Genomic DNA, 22,172 nt, shown 5'->3' on the forward strand with positions numbered 1-22,172 from the left:
TATAGCGTATTGTTAAACAACAAAAAACACCTCATTTTGAATTAGATTTTAGGATCTTTAGCGGGAGCTGAATAGTAGAAAAATAAAGATAATGCGCCAAAACAGATTGTTGCCACTACGATGATGTCTGCTTTGATTTAAAACAAAAATACAAGGCTAAAAGTTTGTTAACATCATCTGCTCTAATTGGCTCACGAAACAGTAATTCATGAAGATGGAAATTCATAGGCTGTTCCCATGAAACTAATCGAGATCAATCAAATGATTGGCATGCAGATGAAGTTCCCCGGTAAAACGATTTACAGAGTGATTAAGGTCTATTTTGAAATGAGGTACGTAAATTAGGTGTTTGGGGTTATTACAAATAGACCATTTTCTTGTTGAGACAATATGTGTGGGCACAGGCAGACGTTGCAATTGGAGGATGCATTTAATGCAAATTCTAAAGCAGGGCTGTCCAACGCTGTTTCTGTAGAGCCCTTTACAGCAGCGGTTTTCAACTCAAAGCCAATTTATGCTTCATCTGGAAATGTGGTCGGAGGCTTCATATGACGCAATGACGCATATGACGCAATTTCGGAGCCTTTGGAGGCACGCAGAGGCCAAATCAAGCTCTGTACTGCATGGCCGTGTGCCTCTCAAATGTTGTAACAATGTGGAGGGCTCCATATAGCTCCGTATTGACATGACTGGTTGACTGTAGGTGAGGGCAGGAGGTTCTGAATTAACACAAACTCACTTCCTTGACAACAGCTCTGCTCCACGAAGCACAAGAAGTATGAATGCCCCGAGTTCTGCAGAGGCCATATCACTATAAATGCTGCACAGCCAATGCAGATGTCAGATTAAAGGTGCTGGATGATCAAAAGGCGCTGCATGGTCAATCTGAAGTTTTCAGTGGTGTTACGTAGCTCAATTTGGCGTCGCGTCACACCATCCAGACGATGCCTCTGACCACATTTTCGGATCAAGCATAAATTGGCTTCAAAGCTACCATCCTGTAGGTTTTCATTCCAAGTCCAACCCTAATCTATAGTGCAACTGATTCTAATAATTGGCTGGTTTATTAGATGAATCAGGTTAGTTACAACTGGGGTTGGAGTGAAAACCTACAGGAGGTTCTCACCTAGCAAAATGTCATTAAAAAGATGTTGAAAAGATGACTATGCCCGACATCCTATCGATGTTTGATTTTGGTAGAAAGTCGAAAATGCATATTATTAATGTAATTGAAATAGGTACATGTCATGTCCTTGAAAAGACATGTTTTTTTATGTCGTTGAAAAGACAAATATACAAAGATTTCCGCCTACGTTCGTTTAAAAAAAAAAAAAAAAAAAATCAGGTCGTTGTTTCAAAAACGTAATTTCAAGGAATTTCCAAACACATGGACACAGTATAAAAAAATGGGTATATGAACTACTTTATTAGGAATCATATGTTCCAGTATTTACAAACAGTATTTATTTACAACATACGAGTGCTAATTGTTTTTATTCCACTACTGAAGAAGCATGACTCAAATCACCTACTCATATTTCAAACAACCAGTGTGAAAAAATATACATATGTATTATTCCATGCCTCACCATTAAGTGAATTATTGCTAATAGATAGTAACAGAGGGGATTCCATTCGGTGTTGTATTTGATGTTGTAAAGTCGTGGCCAAAAGTTGAGAATGACACAAATATAAATTTTCACAAAGTCTGCTGCCTCAGTTTGTATGATGTCAATTTGCATATACTCCAGAATGTTATGAAGAGTGATCAGATGAATTGCAATTAATAGCAAAGTCCCTCTTTGCCATGCAAAGAGGGACTTTGAATCCCACTGCATTTCAGCCCTGCCACAAAAGGACCAGCTGACATGTCAGTGATTCTCTCGTTAACACAGGTGTGAGTGTTGACGAGGACAAGGCTGGAGATCACTCTGTCATGCTGATTGAGTTTGAATAACAGACTGGAAGCTTCAAAAAGAGGGTGGTGCTTGGAATCATTGTTCTTCCTCTGTCAACCATGGTTACCCTCAAAGAAACACGTGCCGTCATCATTGCTTTGCACAAAAGGGCTTCGCAGGCAAGGATATTGCTGCCAGTAAGATTGCACCTAAATCAACCATTTATCGGATCATCAAGAACTTCAAGGAGAGCGGTTCAATTGTTGTGAAGAAGGCTTCAGGGCTCCAAGAAAGTCCAGCAAGAGCCAGGACCCTCTCCTAAAGTTGATTCAGCTCTGGGACCGGGGCACCACCAGTACAGAGCTTGCTCAGGAATGGCAGCTGGCAGGTGTGAGTGCACCTGCACGCACAGTGAGGTGAAGACTTTTGGAGGATGGCCTGGTGTCAAGAAGGGCAGCAAAGAAGCAACTTCTCTCCAGGAAAAACATCAGGGACAAACTGATATTCTGCAAAAGGTATAGGGATTGGACTGCTGAGGACAGGGGTAAAGACATTTTCTCTGATGAATCCCCTTTCCGATTGTTTGGGGCATCCGGAAAAAAGCTTGTCCGGAGAAGACAAGGTGAGCGCTACCATCAGTCCTGTGTCATGTCAACAGTAAAGCATCCTGAGACCATGCATGTGTGGAGTTGCTTCTAAGCCAAGGGAGTGGGCTCACTCACAATTTTACCTAAGAACACATGAATCTGATGTTTCTATGTCAAACAGCCATGAATAAAGAATGGTACCAACACATCCTCAGAGAGCAACCGCTCCCAACCATCCAGGAACAGTTTGGTGACGAACAATGCCTTTTCCAGCATGATGGAGCACCTTGCCATAAGGCAAAAGTGACAACTAAGTGGCTCGGGGAACAAAACATCGATATTTTGGGTTAATTGACAGCATGCCAGGGCGGATTGCAGAGGTCTTGAAAAAGAAGGGTCAACACTGCAAATATTAACTCTTTGCATCAACTTAATGTAATTGTCAATAAAATCCTTTGACACTTATGAAATGCTTGTAATTATACTTCAGTATTCCATAGAGACATCTGACAAAAATATCTAAAGACACAGCGACCATACCCGGCCAAAATCAACGACATAGAAAAAAGAACAGAATGCCCACCCTAGTTACACCCTGGCCTAACCAAAATAGAGAATAAGTATTCTATGTTCTTTTTTCTATGTTTTTGTATGTCGTTGTTTTTGGCCGGGTATGGTTCTCAATCAGGGACAGCTGTCTGTCGTTGTCTCTGATTGAGAACCATACTTAGGTAGCTCTTGCCCACATGGGTTTTGTGGGTAGTTGTTTCCTGTTTTGTGTCACCTTTCAGGACCGTTTCGATTTTCGTTGTTTCACTTTGTTATTTTGTATTTAGTGTTCAGTTATATTAAATTAACACGGACACTTACCACGCTGCGTTTTGGTCCGATCTTAGCTGTTCCTCAGATGAAGATAGTTACACCAAGCCATCTCAATTTGGTTGAGGTCGGGGGATGTGTTGGGTCATTGTCCTGTTGAAAAACAAATGATAGTTCTAAGCGCAAACCAGATGGGAAGACGTATCGCTGCAGAATGCTGTGGTAGCCATGCTGGTTGAATTATAAATACATCACTGACCGTATCTCCAGCAAAGCACCCCCACACCATAACAGCTTCTCCTCCATGCTTTACGGTGGGAAAAACACCTGCAGAGATCCTCTGTTCACCCACACTGCGTCTCACAAAGACATAGCGGATGGATCCAGAAATCTCCAATTTGAACTCCAGACAAGAAAATTCCAGAAGAGAAAATTCCAGAAAATGATGTCATGGCTTTAGAAACTTCTGATAGGCTAATTGACATAATGTGTCAATTGGAGCTGTAGATGTATTTCAAGGCCTACCTACAAACTCAGTACCTCTTTGCTTGACATTATGGGAAAATTGTCCAAATGGACAATGACCCCAAGCATACATCCAAAGTTGTGGCAAAATGGCTTAAGGACGACAAACTCAAGCTATTGGAGTGGCCATCAAAGCCCTGACCTCAACCCTATAGAAGATTTGTGGGCAGAACTGAAAAAGCGTGTGCGAGCAAGGAGGCCTACAAACCTGACTCTGTTACAGCAGCTCTGTCAGGATGATGGGCCAAAATTCATCCAAATTATTGTGGGAAGTTTATGGAAGGCTTCCTGAAACGTTTGACCCAAGTTAAACAATTTAAAGGCAATGCTACCAAATACTAATTTAATGTATGTGAACTTCTGACCCACTAGGAATGTGATGAAAGAAATAAAAGCCTAAATCACTCTATTATTTCTGACATTTCACATTCTTAAAATAAAGTGGTGATCCTAACTGACCTAAAACAGGGAATTTTTTACTTGGATTAAATGTCAGGAATTGTGAAAAATTGAGTTTAAATGTATTTCGCTCAAGTGTATGTAAACTTCCGCTTTCAACTGTGGCTATCTAGGTAAATACATTTGCAACTCATTGTCCTCATCTCCCTTCTTAGTGGCTTATTAATGCCCCTGACAAACTATGGTATCTAGCTATTTAGAAAGCTAGTTAATCCATACAGCACGTTAGATAGTTAGCAAATCAGCTAGCTCTGTTTTCACGCCTTGTACTCTAGTCTAGATATTTAGCTATCCACTTCTGTCTGTGTTGTAACATTAGCTAGCCAGAAAGCTAGCTTAGCATCTGCATTCGAGAGAGAAGACCTGAACAGATTACAAAATGTTTAGAAAAATATTCGGACAAAAATGTGTACTTATAGTCCCCACACTCGCTTGTCCTCAATGTTTTTTTAAAGTTGTTGCTGTGCTGCATGGCTAATTTGGGATCGTAAGAGTAAATGGTGCTAATGGCTCAACGTCGCGTGTCCTTCTAGAACTTGTGCAGTAACGTTGTCAAAGAAGAAATGGCGTTTAAAATATCCAATTCAAATTGTTATAAATTCAGTTCTTAAATTGTGCACTCACAAGATTACAGGTTGTTTTCAGTCATATTCTGCCTGTCAGAACATCTGACAATTTAACAAGATAAATACTGTAATGACCTGACTAGATCATAAATGAACAATTGTCCAGACAGAGGCTTGAGTTTGCGAATTGACGGTTTATTGAACCAACTTTACACAGGCTACTGTTTGGGCCGTAGCACACGCCAAATAGATGACAGATAACCCACAAGCCAATCGTGACCTTCTCTTGTGAAGCCCAGACGTAAGAGAGAGAGAACAAAGGCTGAACCTGGTCTTAACTTTCAATGCCCAACCCCCCTCCACGCCACTCCGCCAACCACCAGGATGCCCGGCATCAGAACATTCCAGGCATTCCCGTGATTGGCAGATAGCAGGTTGATTGACATGTCGGACCCCGCGAACACCGGGTACTGGTCAGTACAACACAACCACCTCCTAGCCTAGCACATAACACACAGCTGTCTGTGCGGGTCGCTACAGTATTGTAGACAAGGCTGTGTTGGAGATGCAGCGGGCAGACTTCATTGAGCCCTCAGACAGCCCCTGGGCGGCGCCAGTCGTCATGGTTCTGAAGAAGGGGGGCAAGCTGAGGTTCTGTGCGGACTACAGGCGGCTGAATGAGGTAACCAGGAAGGACTCATACCCCATACCACGTATCGATGAGTCGCTGGACCTGGTTAGGGGGTCCTCCTGGTTCTCCTCACTAGACCTCCGCAGTGGCTACTGGCAGGTGCCCCTCTCCCCAGAGGCCAGAGCCAAAACTGCGTTCTCCACTAACAGAGGACACTGGCAGTTCAAGGTCCTGTGCTTTGGCCTGTGCAACGCTCCAGCTACTTTTGAGCGTTTGATGGACAGGGTGCTGGATGGCATCCCCCGACAGCAGTGTCTGGTATACCTCGATGACATCCTGGCCCATGGCAGCTCCTTCCAGTCAGCCCTGGGGGCGCTACGGCGTGTGCTGGAGAGGGTGGCTGCCGCAGGTCTGAAGCTCCACCCTCGAGAAGTGCCACTTCATGAGGAGAGAGGTGTCCTTCTTGGGCCACCGAGTGGGGAAGGAGGGGATCAGCACCATGGAGGACAAGGTAGGGGCTGTCAGAGACTGGCCCACCCCCACCGACCAGCGTCAGCTGAAGAGCTTCCTGGGCCTGGCCTCGTACTACAGGAGGTTTGTACGGGGCTTCTCAAGCGTTGCTGCTCCACTGAACCGCCTGCTGCCGAAGGACAAGGCTTTCACTTGGACAGTGGAGTGTGAGGAGGCGTTCAACACCCTCAAACGTGCACTGATCGAGGCCCCGTGCTCGCCCCCTGACCTCACCTTGCCCTTTATCCTGGACACAGACGCGAGCAATGTGGGCATGGGTGGGGTGCTGGCCCAGGTGGGGCCAGAGGGGAGAGAGTGGTGGCGTACTTCAGCAAAACATTTGACAAACATGAGCGCCGCTACTGTGTCACCCGGCGGGAGCTCTTGGCTGTTGTGGCTTCCGTCAAACACTTCAAGTACTACCTGGGTGGTCTGCCCTTTACTGTAAGGACTGACCACTCTGCTCTCCAGTGGCTCATGTCTTTCAGAGAGCCAGAGGGGCAGGTGGCACGCTGGTTGGAGGAGCTTCAGCCGTATGACTTCACGGTGGTGCACAGGGCAGGGGCACGCCACTCCAACGCCGACGCCATGTCCCGTCGGCCCTGTACTGCAGACGGCTGCCGCCACTGTGAACGGAGAGAGGGACGGGAGAGAGAGCTGCGGGCAGAGGAGGGTGTCTGTGCCACAGTGTGTCGGGCGAGCGGGCCTGTCTGCTGTGAGCTGCAGACTGTCGACGTGGCTGAATGGCGGCAGCAGCAGGGACGGGACACAGACCTACAGCCAGTGCTACAGTGGGTAGAGGCGCAGGTGAGGCCACCATGGGAAGAGGTGACAGCGCTCTCACTCGCGACCAAAGGGTTGTGGTCGAAGTTTGAGAGACTGCGGCTGGCTGATGGCGTGCTACAGCGGGCATGGAAGGAGTCAGCTACGGGAGAGGAGAGGTGGCAGGTGGTGGTCCCAAAAGCATTGCGGGAGGCTGTGCTCCAGAGTACTCATGGGGGGTGGGGACTGGACACTTTGGGGTCACAAAACACTGCGCCGTCTCCGTCAGGGCTTCTACTGGGGGCAGCACAAGAGGGATGTGGAGGACTTTTGTCGCCGCTGTGACAACTGCACAGCGAGAAAGGGCCCCCAGGCCGCTCTCATGCTCAGCTCCAACAGTTCCCAGTGGGGGCTCCCATGGAGAGGGTGGGAGTGGATGTAGTTGGGCCGTTCCCCACCACAGACAGTGGAAACCGCTGGGTGCTCACGGCCATGGACTATTTCACAAAATGGCCCGAGGCCTATGCTCTGCCTGACCAGGAGGCAGAGACCATCGTCGACGCCCTGACAGCGGGGATGTTCAGCAGGTTTGGAGCTGCAGAGTCCATCCACAGCGACCAAGGCAGAAACTTTGAGTCCCGTGTGTTCGCCACCATGTGTGAGAGGCTGGGTATGCACAAGACCCGCACTACTCCTCTCCATCCTCAAAGTGATGGCCTTGTGGAGCGCTTCAACAAAACGCTTGGACAGCAGCTGGCCATCGTCTCTTCCAAACACCAGCGTGACTGGGACAAGCACCTGCCTATGGTCCTCATGGCATGCCGCTCCGCTGTCCAAGACTCCACCTCCTGCACGCCTGCCCTCCTCATGCTGGGGAGAGAGATCCGCACCCCTGCGGAGATGGCGTTTGGTCGGCCCCTGGATAGCCCTCATGTTCCTCCGGGGCCGGAGTATGCCCGGAGACTCCAGGACCGCCTGGAGACAGCCCACACCTTCGCCAGAGAGCAGCTGGTGAATGCAGGTGTGAGGCAGAAAAGGAACTATGACGTGCACACCCGGGAAGGCACTTTGTGGCTGGGGAGCTGGTCTGGGTCTACAGCCCCTAAGGAAAAAAGGCAGATGCCCCAAGTTGGACAGTCACTGGGTGGGACCCTGCAGTGTCCTGGAGAGGGTAGGGGAGGTTGTGTACCGGGTGCAGCTTCCTCCCAGGGGGAGAAAGGTGGCACTGCACCGGGACAGGTTAGCCCCATACAGAGGGGCCTCTTCTCCCCAAACCCCAGGAACCCCCACAATTCCCCTCTCTGGCAATGACATTCTTCAGGCACCCACCCTCAGGTGCCGCAGACAAGGCTCCAGACAGCCCACTCCCCCTGTCTCCCCCCCTGTGTCACTGCGTGGTTCCCCAGAACCACGGACTGTATTACCCGTTCCCGCTTCCTTGTCCCCCATATCCCTGCCTTCATCCCCTGGTTCCCAGAGGGGCACTCTGCGACCATCACGGCCACGCAGGCAAAGGAGACCTCCGGGTCGCTTCAGAGACTTTGTTTGTTCCCTCGGGGACGAGGGACTTTGTGGTGGGGGGGCTGTGTAGCGACCCGCACAGACAGCTGTGTGTTATGTGCTAGGCTAGGAGGTGGTTGTGTTGTACTGACCAGTACCCGGTGTTCGCGGGGTCCGACATGTCAATCAACCTGCTATCTGCCAATCACGGGAATGCCTGGAATGTTCTGATGCCGGGCATCCTGGTGGTTGGCGGAGTGGCGTGGAGGGGGGTTGGGCATTGAAAGTTAAGACCAGGTTCAGCCTTTGTTCTCTCTCTCTTACGTCTGGGCTTCACAAGAGAAGGTCACGATTGGCTTGTGGGTTATCTGTCATCTATTTGGCGTGTGCTACGGCCCAAACAGTAGCCTGTGTAAAGTTGGTTCAATAAACCGTCAATTCGCAAACTCAAGCCTCTGTCTGGACAATTGTTCATTTATGATCTAGTCAGGTCATTACAATACTATTTTAATATTATTTTACTGTGGATATTTCCATTAAGCCACCATAATGTAATCAATATAGGCAATGCAATAAATGGTTATTTCATGGATCTCGTGTTTTCAATGAGCACAGCAAGTTAGCGGATGAACTAAACATAGGCCAATTTGGGAAATAGCGGCCACGACGGACGGATCTGATAACGCCCATAATTCGATGTCCATGAATGTCATGTACTGAGTGGGGTAGCTCTCCAGGAACAAGGTTGGATAGCCCTGTTCTATGACGACATGTTGTTCAATAGGCTGCATCTGTAGGTACAAACTTTGATTGAGGGAATGATGGCATCATTTACATTTTAAAAAATGTAGCACTACACCACTGGATCCACTACCCCGCAGTATGCAGTCCCTGCTCCTGCAGGCGTTAAATTCTAGCTGGGCTTGGCTCCAGTGCTAGTGCGCATGTACTAATTGGCTCCTGAAACCGGAACTAGCAAGATGTCAGCCCCCACGAATCGCCGTATGCGACCAAGAGTAGAGTACTTGAAAACAATGGTCGGCCATCTTGGAGGCTGTCTCTAGTTCTTATTATAGCTCAGCGGATCCAATTACGGGCTGGCTGTCATTAACAGACGGGACAAAATGCTAAATTGTCCAGAACCGTGATTAGATAACATCTCCTCCATTTGGAATTCCACACACATCACAGGACAGGGGAAATACCGCAATGAGTACAGGAGGACAGGTATCATCTCTTGAGGAATTTTATTATTTTCATCTGAATTATTCGTTTCCATTTTACTAAGGAACAAACACGACAATGGGACTGTGCTATAGCCTGCGTCCTAGTCTTGACGAACCCGGTGATACCGAGCAGCCGGCGGACACCTCTATACCGTTACGCTCCAAGGACCTTGATCACGAGGATACAGAGGCATATAATGACATGTCACCTTGCCGTCGTTGTTTGTGCCACCGCAGGGGCCCTGGCAAAGGCAAACCATTTGCGGGAGATGCCCGTCGAGGGGACACGACTGACGGCGTGCCCATACAGAATGGGGGCGGTGGGGGAGCAGACCGCAGCCAGCGACAGCAATTGCTGCAGAAAACGCTCAGCAAACAGAAAAACAGGGACAAAAAGTTATCGGAGGAGGTCAAAAAACAGGCGAAGAAAGTCAGTAAACATATCGATCTAACTCTGAAGGAACAACATCGGGAATACGAGCAGATTCATCGTCTGCTTTTACTTGGTAGGTGGGAGATGGTAAGGTTGGGGCCAATAAATTGACCAGCCAAGTGCTCTTGTGTATCCCATTTCAGCCCTGAAATAACTTTTCCCGCATTTAACATTTCATTTCGGGTGTCAAGACTTAAGTCCGGTGCGAACGGAAGGCTGTATATGCAGGGTAGGCTTATGAGGTATGCTATCTTATCCTTCTGCAATCAACGTGCCACAAAGTCAAACCAATGAGATCTATGATTTGACTATATTAGTTATATCAAATGGAACAGAATAGACGTGTGAGTAGCTTCTGCCTGTCGTATCCGCATATTGATAACCTCTCAACCCTGTACACAATTCGCGCGCAATCAAGATATGGTAAACGTCTGGGGCAATTAATGCACGGGCCCTTTCTAACACGTGGTGTCTTGATGGTCACCAGGCTTATGGTTACTAGTTTTCCTCTACCAAATAATGAGTGTTATATTCAAAGTATGTAGCCTACCAGTGATGTACTTGGAGTTAAATGTAACAAGCCTACATAATGCAAAGGGGGTCATCGTTATCAGTGCACCAATGCTGTACAAGAGACAACAGAACATAAAGAAACACTTCACCCAGCAACTTCAAATAATATTTTTATTCCCTAAAGCCCATAAAGATCATAATTATACCCTGAAGAGGTAGCAGAGAGGTATATTGACCATGCATGTGGTTTAGCCTAGTGGTTAGAGCATTGGGCCAGTAACTGAAAAGTTGCTGGATCGAATTCCCAAGCTGACAAGGTAAAAATCTTTCTTTAAAAAAATATTTAACTACGCAAGTCTGTTAAGAAAAAATTCTTATTTACTATGACAGGCTAGGAACAGTGGGTTAACTGCCTTGTTCAGGGGCAGAATGACAGATTTTTACCTTGTCAGCTCTGGGATTCAATCTAGCAACCTCTTGGTTACTGGCCCAATGCTTGAACCACTAGGCTACCTGTCATTGTAAATAATAATTTGTTCTTAAGCCTAGTAAAATTATTATTTTTTAAATATAAGGCTCAGGGTTTCCCCTATATTCATTTAGCAGCGACGGGCCGCCACTCCCAAAAATATGATAATTGTTTGTAGAATTGCAAAAATAACAACTTAGATTCTTGCGATACAGGCATTTGGAACATTGCGCTAAAACATATACATTCAAATTAATTAAATATATTGCCCAGCCCTAGATTACAACATGCGTGCCACTTTTAAAGTATTTCAAACTTAATTTAAAACCAAAGTTGAACACAAGACTACTGTAGCCTACCACATGCATCCACACAGATACTTTCATCCAGTCGCATGTATTCCAAATTAAGCATGAAATCAGTGCTTTCTAACAATGTCACTATGACAGCCCCTTGTGTAACCTAGCCTGGTCCCAGATCTGTTTGTGAAGTCTTGCCTCAATGTGACAATGATCATATAGGAGTTGGCAAGACTGCACTAACAGATCTGGGACCAGATTATGTGTAACTGTCACAGTGGTAGTATCTCAGCATTCCAAAATCTAGTTTATTAAAGACCAAGAGGCACACATCAAATACTGCTTAACTAGCAATGGTAACTAGCAGTGGTAGTAGGCCCAGTGAATGTAACCAGCAAGTGTCCTGGAACATCAGTCAGTCAGTTCCCCTTATAACCTCAGATGGAGTCTAGATTTCAAATGAGGGTAGCAATCTGTATTTGCTGTTTTTGAGTCAAAAAGTAATTTGTTTGTCCAATGACAGAATTATCTTTTTATTGACAGCAGGCAGTAAAGATCAGAACATACTTGCTGACCACAACACTCACAACTATCACATGATAGTTCATGTTATTATACAGTGTAAGCTGTAGCAGTTTACTGCTGAAATGACACTAGATTTGACACACCATTCCTCTGCCTTTTATTTGGAAGGGAAGTCGAAGGAAGGTGACAATTTCACTTAGGGTTATATGACTGGTGCTTAGCAACCAGAGGTATCAGGGTGTGTGTTAGTCTAAGGAATTTAACGTTTAGGTAGGTCGGAGGTGATCGGAGCTAACAGTCAGGTAATGTTTTGACCATGTCAGATTCAGAACAGCATCAGCACTGATTCTAATCAAAAGTGAGTGCGTTATTCACAGTCACACTGAGGCATCCTATTTAGAATGTCAGTCAGTTTGCCACAGTAGTTTAGTTTTATTAAAAGGCAATCGAAGTTTTAGACCTACCAATGGCAATTTCTTCCTACCAATGGCAATTTCTTTGAATGATTACATAAAAGACAATCAGCATCTTCTTGCGTAACCTTCAATCATCCTGAAGTATTTCAGCATTCTTGATGGAAGCTAATCATCATTGGGAGCACAGGCAGGCATCATATGCCCAACACTCATCTGCTACATAACCCTTTCCACACTACTGAGCCAAGCTCAGCCAAACCAAGCTGAGCCAAGCTCAGCCAAACCAAGCTGAGCCAAACCAAGCTGAGCCAAGCTGAGCCAAGCCAAGCTGAGCCAAGCCAAGCTGAGCCAAGCCAAGCTGAGCCAAGCCAAGCTGAGCCAAACCAAGCTGAGCCAAACCAAGCTGAGCCAAACCAAGCTGGACTGTGCAGGCCTGGTTATGTATTCGCCATAGTTGCTGGAACTGGACAATGTGAAAAGAAAACATCACAGTATGGTTTGTGTCGGCATAAAAGTGTGAAAATGGTACGTGACCTGTTGGTAGTTAGTTTGCTGCTATCCAATCTCTGGGCTACCCTATGTGCATCTGAACCAATGTTCAACCCCCACATGTCATTTCAGGTGGGGGACCAAGGCCTCCAAAGCAGCCTCTGGGGAAAACAGACAGAACCTTGGACACACACACACACACACACACCACACAGAGAGAGAGAGAGGCGTGTCCAGATCACAGCATTCACTTGCCCTGGCAGGTAGTATCACAATTCTACAAATATGAATACTATATTTTGCTACTGCTGTCTATAACCAAATAAGGGCTGAGATGATTAGGATTAGTTCTATTCTCTCCCTGACCAACAACTCCTAATTCTTCTACTGTATGCACGTCTCATCCAATCTTATGATATCCTGTTTATTGAGAGTGAGGTCCATCCTTGTGTCAAGTTGCCATATATAGAAGCAAGTGGGAATAGTCCAAAGTCTGTGCTATTTTTGCAGCCGGTCCGTCCCATAAACCCTTCACCATCTCATGGCCTGATTATGGCAGCCACGTTTTCAGGTATTGGGATGTTTAATTTCTGGGATGGCCAATGATAAAGGCTTTACCTTAGAGCACCATATGTTCATTGATTATTCATACAGCACATATCCCTTAGTTATGAAGATGGAAGTTTGAGTTCAAGTGGTGTGTGTGTACATACACGTGTGTGTATACCTGTGAGTGTGGTGGAGCAAGTTTGTGAGGCAGTAAAGGGAAGTGCGCACATATGTGTACAGTGTTACATGTCTCTGTGTGCATGTTAGTTTGTGTGGTTTCTGCATGCTAAGTGGCAGGTTGGCTCTGTTATCATTCCATATCAGAGCAGCAGTGAGGGGCACAGAGCGAGGGAGACACTCTCCAGGAGGCTATTTTTAGCCCATATTCAGATAGAATCTGGGTTACGGAATTTCAAGAAATGGAACAGAGATGCTCTGAAGGAGGTTGAGGTTCTATCCAAATATGCAAATGTTCTGAGGTCAGTGGGAAAATATCCTACGCCCTCAAGTAGCTGTGATTCACCTGAATGGATATAGCGGCCATCTTTTGAAAATGTAACACTAAAGTCATATACATTGCATTTAACCTTCTAAGTGAGTAAGAAATCTACAATAGAGAGCTCTTAAAAACGTGATATCTTCAGGGTTAGGGTAGCCAATCAGTTATGTTCCTCTGACTCCCAAGTGTCATATTCATTAAGGATCATTCTGAGGTAAGAACATGCCGTGTGAAAAGACCAAACATGTCCCCAAAAGGTTTTTATCTAAAGTACCAGTCAAAAGTTTGGACACATCTACTCATTCAAGGGTTTTTCTTTGTTTGTACTATTTTCTACATTGTAGAATAATAGTGAATACATCAAAACTATAAAGTAACACATATGGAATCATGTATTAACCAAAAAAGTGTTATATATTTGACATTCTTAAAAGTAGCCACCCCTTGATGATGATAGCTTTGCACACTCTTGACATTCTCTCAACCAGCTTCATGAGGTAGTCACCTGGAATGCATTTCAATTAACAGGTGTGCCTTGTTAAAAGTTAATTTGTGGAATTTCCTTCTTAATGTGTTTGAGCCAATAAGTTGTGTTGTGGTAAGGTAGGGTTGTTATACAGAAGATAGCCCTATTTGGTAAAAGACCAAATCCATATTATGGCAAGAACAGCTCAAGTAAGCAAAGAGAAACAGAACAGTCCATCATTATTTCAAGACATGAAGGTCAGTCAATCCGGGAAAATGTAGTTACATTTTTTTGTACATCGTTCAAGCCTTGGTTGCATTTCTCTGTTTGGTAATAGGAAAAATAGGACTATCATTCTATTTACATTTTGGTCAGCAGACACTGGTCAGGTTATTGGGACAAAACCCTAACTACTGATCTCTTCAAACATCCTTTAATGTTCCTTGACGGCAACGTCCCTAATCCGTTTTCTCCCTCAGTCACTAGACCAGTAGATCTGACCTGGGAGTTTCCTCAACCGGAGAATATGGTTAACTATATAGAGTGCCAAACTCAGTAGCCAAACGTCTGCTGGTTACACTTAACTGGAGACATAAGTTATGAGGGTTACATATTGCTTTTACAATAGTGATGTAACAGATTTCATTTTGGAGGGGCATTTTTGTGTTTGTCAACTGACTCATCAGATAAAATGTCACAAGGTCAGCAAATTGGTTATCGTTAAACCTTGGCTTATTCCCAACTGTTTAAAAGCTGATACCAGTCCAGCATCCAGATATATTTATGACATCCGTTACATAATTACCACGACATGTAGCTCTTTCTACAAAGGGTTCAACTCAAGGTGACTTAATTATGGTGTGCCGTTTGTAAAGATATGTCATTCCTGGGAATGGTTTCACTTGCTCAGTCCTGTGTCCAACTCTGGCCAGACAGTGGTGGTGATGACCTCATCAGACCTCTCTTACACCTACCATTATCTGGGGAGAAAATGTGCGTCCTGTTTTCTGGCCATATTTTTACTCTCGCTTTCTAAATTGGGCCCCACCGTCCTGCGGATACTAGCCCGGGGCTGTCCAGTGGGATTTGAAAGTTCATCTCGAACAAAAAAACAAAACAAAAGATCACACACCAGGAATGTGTGACAAAGGACAGTAATATCCCAAACTCACTCATTTTGGCCACTAGCCTACTGACAGACTGCACTGTTTTTAGCCTACTGACAGACTGCACTGTTTTTAGCCTACTGACAGACTGCACTGTTTTTAGCCTACTGACAGACTGCACTGTTTTTAGCCTACTGACAGACTGCACTGTTTTTAGCCTACTGACAGACTGCACTGTTTTTAGCCTACTGACAGACTGCACTGTTTTTAGCCTACTGACAGACTGCACTGTTTTTAGCCTACTGACAGACTGCACTGTTTTTAGCCTACTGACAGACTGCACTGTTTTTAGCCTGCTGACAGACTGCACTGTTTTTAGCCTGCTGACAGACAGCACTGTTTTTAGCCTGCTGACAGACCGCACTGCTTTTAGCCTGCTGACAGACCGCCCTGTTCTTAGCATGCTGACAGACCGCCCTGTTCTTAGCCTGCTGACAGACCTCCCTGTTCTTAGCCTGCTGACAGACCGCCCTGTTCTTAGCCTGCTGACAGACCGCCCTGTTCTTAGCCTGCTGACAGACCGCCCTGTTCTTAGCCTGCTGACAGACCGCCCTGTTCTTAGCATGCTGACAGACCGCCCTGTTCTTAGCATGCTGACAGACCGCCCTGTTCTTAGCATGCTGACAGACCGCCCTGTTCTTAGCATGCTGACAGACCGCCCTGTTCTTAGCATACTGACAGACCGCCCTGTTCTTAGCATGCTGACAGACCGCCCTGTTCTTAGCATGCTGACAGACCGCCCTGTTCTTAGCATGCTGACAGACCGCCCTGTTCTTAGCATGCTGACAGACCGCCCTGTTCTTAGCATGCTGACAGGCCGCCCTGTTCTTAGCCTGCTGACAGACCGCCCTGTTCTTAGCATGCTGACAGACCGCCCTGTTCTTAGCCTGGTGACAGACAGCCCTGTTCTTAGCCTGCTGACAGACAGCCCTGTTCTTAGCCTGGTGACAGACAGCCCTGTTCTTAGCCTGGTGACAGACTGCTCTTCTCGTAGATGCACTCAACTACCTGATCAATAGTAACCTGCAGATATCCTGGGTCGAGTTCAGTAGGGCACACCGTAGCGAAGTGTTTTGGGAAAAGAAGTCCAATAAGTAACGCAAATTTTGGTTAAGTCTAGGTTTCAAGACGTTTTCTTCCATTTGGTGCCTAAAGAATATGACCCTGTACTGGGCCTGTTGGGAATCTCATATGGATAACTTTTAGAATTGGTTAGCATTCCAGACATCTTCTTAATCTCTAACCTTCTCTGTGTACTCACTGGAAACAGAATGAATGCACCTGACTAAAGATAGACTAGAAAACAGCTTTCCAGTCTAAGGTAGGCTATGACCTGAAGATATATCAACCTCATACCCAATACATTTTTTTATCCAGTGAACAATGAGGGGGGGGGGGAAGTCATACAGTCATGGCTCTCTAGTAAAGGACCCCTGTTTTTCTTGACCATTCCCTTGTAAATGCACATTGTCATCATGCATGCACACACATTGAAGTGTAGTATTCATGAAAACCACAAGAGGGAGACAAAGGCCAGTGTAAGACAACATGCAATGTGCTGATTTACATCGACACTGGCATTAAATAGATGTGTTTTGTTACTTACCTTCTTGTGTCAAACAGGAAAAGAACTTGGGCACCGTAGCTCACATAGTTGTATTGAAAAAGGTGACAAAAAAACAAAATGAGAGACAGCTAAGATTGTCTTTACTCCCCATGGCCACTGTAGGGAGACATGACTCACTTCTGAATACATCTCTCAACAGTGCACTCAACCAACACACATTAACAGTTAGGAAGCTCAGCGGACTACATTTGCATCCAGAGGAGCCGGACACTGGTCAACTCACCCTATAAGATCACATTTGCATCTTGTTTTCATATTATTTATTTTTTTGGGTACTGGAAAATCTTTCAATTGTTCTGGAGGCTGTAATGTTCTCTCCAGTGACACGTCACTACAGATAACCATCTGGTCTCACGGTTGACCGTTTTCCTCACACTACTTTTGGTTTAATCCATGTTTTAATACGAGGTCTGACGTTTTGGAAATCAATCAATCGTTCAATCAATGTAATTAATTCGAGTCCTTCTGAGTCTAGTTTGCCACTGAAACGGTCAAACACATCTACCCCACTTACTTCAGATCACAAAGTACTACTTTAAGCAGTGTACCTGTTGTCTTTTCAATTAGTTCACTACATTTGATTGGGGTTTGAAAGGACTTCATTAGTGATTCATTTCCCCAACAATTCCTTTCCTTTGAGGATGGCTTTTATTGGTTGTCAGAACATGTGTCTGTTCATCCAACCTACCCTTAAAATGACCCAGAAAGCTCCTCCATCCTATCATATTGGGAGGTTGTCTTGGGCTCTCACTCGCTACATGGATATCTGCTAGGACATAGACACTGATATGCAAACTCCAACTTGTTTGGATATATTTGCATTATGTATTTTTTTTCCTCAAAGGTTGAGGTGCTTTTCTGTTATAGTCAACCTTTTACTTTCTTTACTATTTATTATAGTTTGACATTTTGTTTTGCTACAGATTGAAGATCATATACAGTAGTAGGATATAGGAGGCCTATGCCAAGTTAATACTTCAGAGAACTTTGAGTAGCAGCCTACTATACTTTTTGTTGTTTTGTTATTTGTTCAGATTTTGTATGTGTTGTCATTTGGTCTCGTAATTTCAATATGGTTTGTGTGGTGTGCGGCTTAGTGATATCAAGGATCCTTGGGACGTCCCTACCCTAATCGCTAACCTTATCCCCTACCTATACCCGTTCCATAACCCTTCCCGCTGGGCATAAATGTCAAGGTATAGTTGTGATTGACATTTGGTTGAGTTGTCAACTAACTTGAATTTAAAGTGAAATCAACAAACAAAAAATGCGCCATGCCATTGGATTTAGGTTAAAAGTTGGGTAAAAAATAGACGAAATAACCTTATGTTGTTGACTTTTTCCAAATCCAATCAGTTTTCCACGTGAGTTAATTTAACCATTTGAAATTACGACTGCAATAGGGTAGGGATTCCAATAGGGTAGGGATTCTGTATAGTGTGCAGACCTGTCTGGTCGCGCGCTCTAGTTTAGCTCCATTTACCGGTATTTGCGGGCACAAGTGAAATGATTTACGCGCGTGAAGTGTATAAGGGAAACTATTTGTGGAAAACGCCAAGTGTCTGTCTGGTGCATCTTCTATTCTAGGTAGCCTATTCAATAATAAGACTAATATAAACACGTTTTTGGAAACTATATTTAACTATATCAATTACCTTTAAAAAAAATGCTGAACATTCATTAGGCTGTCAGATGGGCCATTAGAGCGCTTTCAATACATTCAACAAGGCTTTGAATTATTCTCGTGTTATTGTAGCCAATGTTTTTAATAGTGTAAATATGTAGGCTATATGTAAATACATGATATCATTAACATAATATATAGACCCGCCCATTAAAGAACTAAAGTGAAGCCAATGCCCCTCTATAACAGAGAGAGGAAGGCACATCTAGAAATCATATCAACGGGTAGTCTTCACTTTCCCTGGGGCCCCCATCCTTTTGAAGAGAAAGCTTTTGACGCACATTTACTAGATTAACGTAGCCTGTTCTTTTTGTTTGTTCTACCGGTAAAAATCAAGATAAGATCGTCGATGATTTTTTTGTTTTGTTTGTTGTTAAACTGGATATTCAAACACTGGTATGGTGGCGCGCGCTTTGAGGTGTTTCTTTTTCGGTTCTGTGTGACTTCCTGGTGCTACAGAGAGAGGCAGTGCTGAGTTAAAAAGACAGAAACACAAACAGCATTTTAGAAAGGAAAAATAGAGAGTGGGAAGCAGGAGCGAGAGAGAGGAGCAGTTGGCTGGCTTCCAGATTCAGCCCCGCTCCACTCTTTGCATATTTATGAAATTAATGTATATTTTTATTATATTTATGATGCACATATTTATTAGAATCGACTGAATCTACTGGATTGGGTTTGACAAGGGGTTAAAACGAAATTGTAACGGGAAGGTTTTTCTCTGAGCGACGGAGAAGTGGCGCACGGATTTATCGCCCCATTTGTTCTCATTTTATATTGAAAGAAGGATTTACATTAGCTGTTATTTTATACTTTCTGTTTACGAGAAGAGGTCAGCGGAAGATGGGTTGTTTGGGCAACAGCAAGACTGAAGATCAACGCATCGATGAAAAGGCACAAAGAGAAGCGAATAAAAAAATCGAGAAACAATTACAAAAGGAAAGACAAGCATATAAAGCCACACATCGACTGCTTTTATTGGGTAAGGTCCAGAAGGTGGATTTGATAAATGATATGTATCATGTATGTTTTCAGAGATTCGCACCCCAGCCCACATACGTTGACAGGTCTCGCAAGCGAGCGCTGACTGAATCTTCAGATGGATTGTAGCCTAATTCTCATGGATTTTAAACACCAGCATATGCGGCACCCAAGTATATTTTTATATTTTAGTGATAGCTCCAGGTCCTTATGCTAGATCTGTGTTTTATGTCGAAGGGGCTGGAGAGTCTGGGAAAAGCACGATTGTCAAGCAGATGCGGATTCTGCACGTCAATGGCTTTAACGCAGAGTAAGTACACGTTATTTCATATATTTGACCGCATTTACGTGCCAAATGTTGACGTATTCCTATTCTATGTGGATACTGTTGTGTATTAGAATATGTTTTATTGTGGTCATTTCAATTTGTTCCATGCGAGAGAAGAAAATGACCGAGTGTTGGGTAGACGTTTCTTTGCGCCGTAGCACTGCAGTGTCCATCGGGAGTCATCGGGCCCAATGATTATAACAACAGCATGGCGACCAGCCTGCTATGTCCAACTGATTTCTAATAGCTGTCACAGAGATAAAGACGTCATATTCTGTGTGCCAAAACACTGCCAGATAAATGTTAGTTGCTATTACATTATAATGCGCAAGCCAACAAAAAAAACATCTAAAAACTGAATTCATTGGCTGAAAAAACGGTTATACAAAAGTAACGTGTGCAGTGGTATTTTACAACGATGCTGAAACAATGTATCTGTAAGCCTTTCAATGGCCTATAATATCCCATCAAGACTTGGTTACATTATCGTTTGATTTGGTTACATTGTAGTATAGTATTCTGTAGAGGTCTAATTAATACGTTTTTTGAAAATCTGTCTCCTATTTATATATGTAATAAAATCTTTGATATTATTTCCGCAAATGGACCAAGATACATACAGTCAATGCGTAATGTCCATCCACTTTTGTTGCTGAATGGGACAAATCTCTCTGAATATTGGTCCAGTGCTAACAGCCCACTGAATCAACTTGTTTCAAAATGACGTTGAACCAACGTGGAATAGACGTTTAAATATTGTCTGTTTCCAGTGGGAGGCTATTGTAATAGTATCAAAAAGTAAACTTTCAAATAATATTTTAGCACATTACATAATTACTGTTAATTTACAAATGGTAAGTATGACCAAACAACCTATCAAGGCTTCTGATGGTTTGCATTAGTGGTCTATGAGACCTCCTCTTCTTTCTACAGGACAGCATAAAGGTTCCTTTCATGAATCCAGTGATCACTTTTCCACTATTCATTAATGCCCAACAATCCTAATTTTGTATGTTGTTTCTCCACCCAGAGAAAAAAAACAGAAGGTCCTGGACATCCGGAAAAATGTGAAGGATGCCATTGTGGTGAGTTGTAGGCTGTATGTAGCCTACTCAAATAAAAAGGTGATGTGCTGAGATTTGTATGATATAATGTACATGGTCACACCCTCTGAGGTTTGTTTCCTGCAATCCCATTTTACTGATAGACTGGCTTTTCCCCATGTATCCGGCTTGATGTCTGTGTTTTTGTTTTTATCTGCTTTGTAGACGGTAGTTTCGGCGATGAGCACGTTAATACCCCCAGTTCCAATAGGTAACCCAGCGAACGAGTCCAGAATTGACTACATCAAAAGTATAGCACCTCTCTCGGACTTCGACTACACAGAGGTAAGGGGCTGTCAAACTCTGACTGATCTGTTCATACATACATACATACATGCATACATACATACATAGAGAGATCTTTACAGCTTGTTAGTTATGCCCTGAGAAGCAACCTCAATGCATTGATCAGGTCTTTGCTATTCATAGATTCATAGTGTATCCAACTCTGATTGAATTTATACATTCAGTGGACAATCAAATACCAATGCTGTCTAAGTCTATTTGTAGTCAGGTTGTTCAAAGTGGAGTCTGTTTAAATGCTGATGCCAAACATACGGTGACTATGAAAAAAGTTATGTAAGCTTATACTGAAATAGCAGTTATCTAAAAAAAATATTTAAAAAATAGCCACATTCACTAGTGTCCACTAGCTCCATTTGCAATTTCTTCTTGGAGGAAACGACGAGAAGCGAGGGATTTTACATTTGTTCTGAGAAATGTTCAGATCCTACATACAAAGGATAAGAGTCCATTCAAAACCATCACCTACTGGGACATAAGCTATATGATTAGGCAATTTAGAAATGAATGAACCATGGCAGGGTATATTTTTTAAAGTTGTAAATGCTTTATTAAATTGTGAAATATGTATGATTACCTGAGCTCTGCAACACGTTCTGCAAACACCCAGTAGTAAGCCACGGTGGAATTACCTTAGATGATTTCTTTACTTTGGATTTGATTGAAAGGGCCTGACGTGGGCAAATAGATGTCATTACTTCTGGTGTTTGCTTCCAGTGATATCTCCCAGCTATGAATAGAATTTTATGAGTACACAATAAAACATATGCTTTGCTATATTTGACTGCCTGAAAATATACACTACATGACCAAAATGATGTAGACGCCTGCTCGTCAAAGAT

At 44.1% G+C, this 22,172-nt stretch overlaps 1 protein-coding gene across 6 annotated transcripts in view; it reads left to right on the forward strand.

Annotated features, from left to right (window-relative positions):
* The first annotated feature begins 9,255 nt into the window (after positions 1–9,255).
* Positions 9,256–22,172, forward strand: part of LOC115104869 (guanine nucleotide-binding protein G(olf) subunit alpha-like) — a 64,922-nt gene continuing 52,005 nt past the window's right edge. For 2 of the 6 annotated variants that reach the window (XM_029626228.2, XM_065006951.1), the window contains exons 1-4: positions 9,258–9,989; positions 19,834–19,906; positions 20,955–21,009; positions 21,193–21,312. In XM_029626228.2, coding sequence (XP_029482088.2) covers positions 9,560–9,989; positions 19,834–19,906; positions 20,955–21,009; positions 21,193–21,312 — 678 coding nt within the window. In that variant the 5' untranslated portion in view covers positions 9,258–9,559. Of the gene's footprint in view, positions 9,990–17,911; positions 19,598–19,833; positions 19,907–20,954; positions 21,010–21,192; positions 21,313–22,172 lie in introns of those variants that run through there. The other 4 variants (XM_065006953.1, XM_065006952.1, XM_029626225.2 and 1 more) reach the window with 4 other exon arrangements.

Source organism: Oncorhynchus nerka, linkage group LG22 (genome assembly GCF_034236695.1).
Source record: "Oncorhynchus nerka isolate Pitt River linkage group LG22, Oner_Uvic_2.0, whole genome shotgun sequence".
In the NCBI taxonomy this organism is placed as follows: domain Eukaryota; kingdom Metazoa; phylum Chordata; class Actinopteri; order Salmoniformes; family Salmonidae; genus Oncorhynchus; species Oncorhynchus nerka.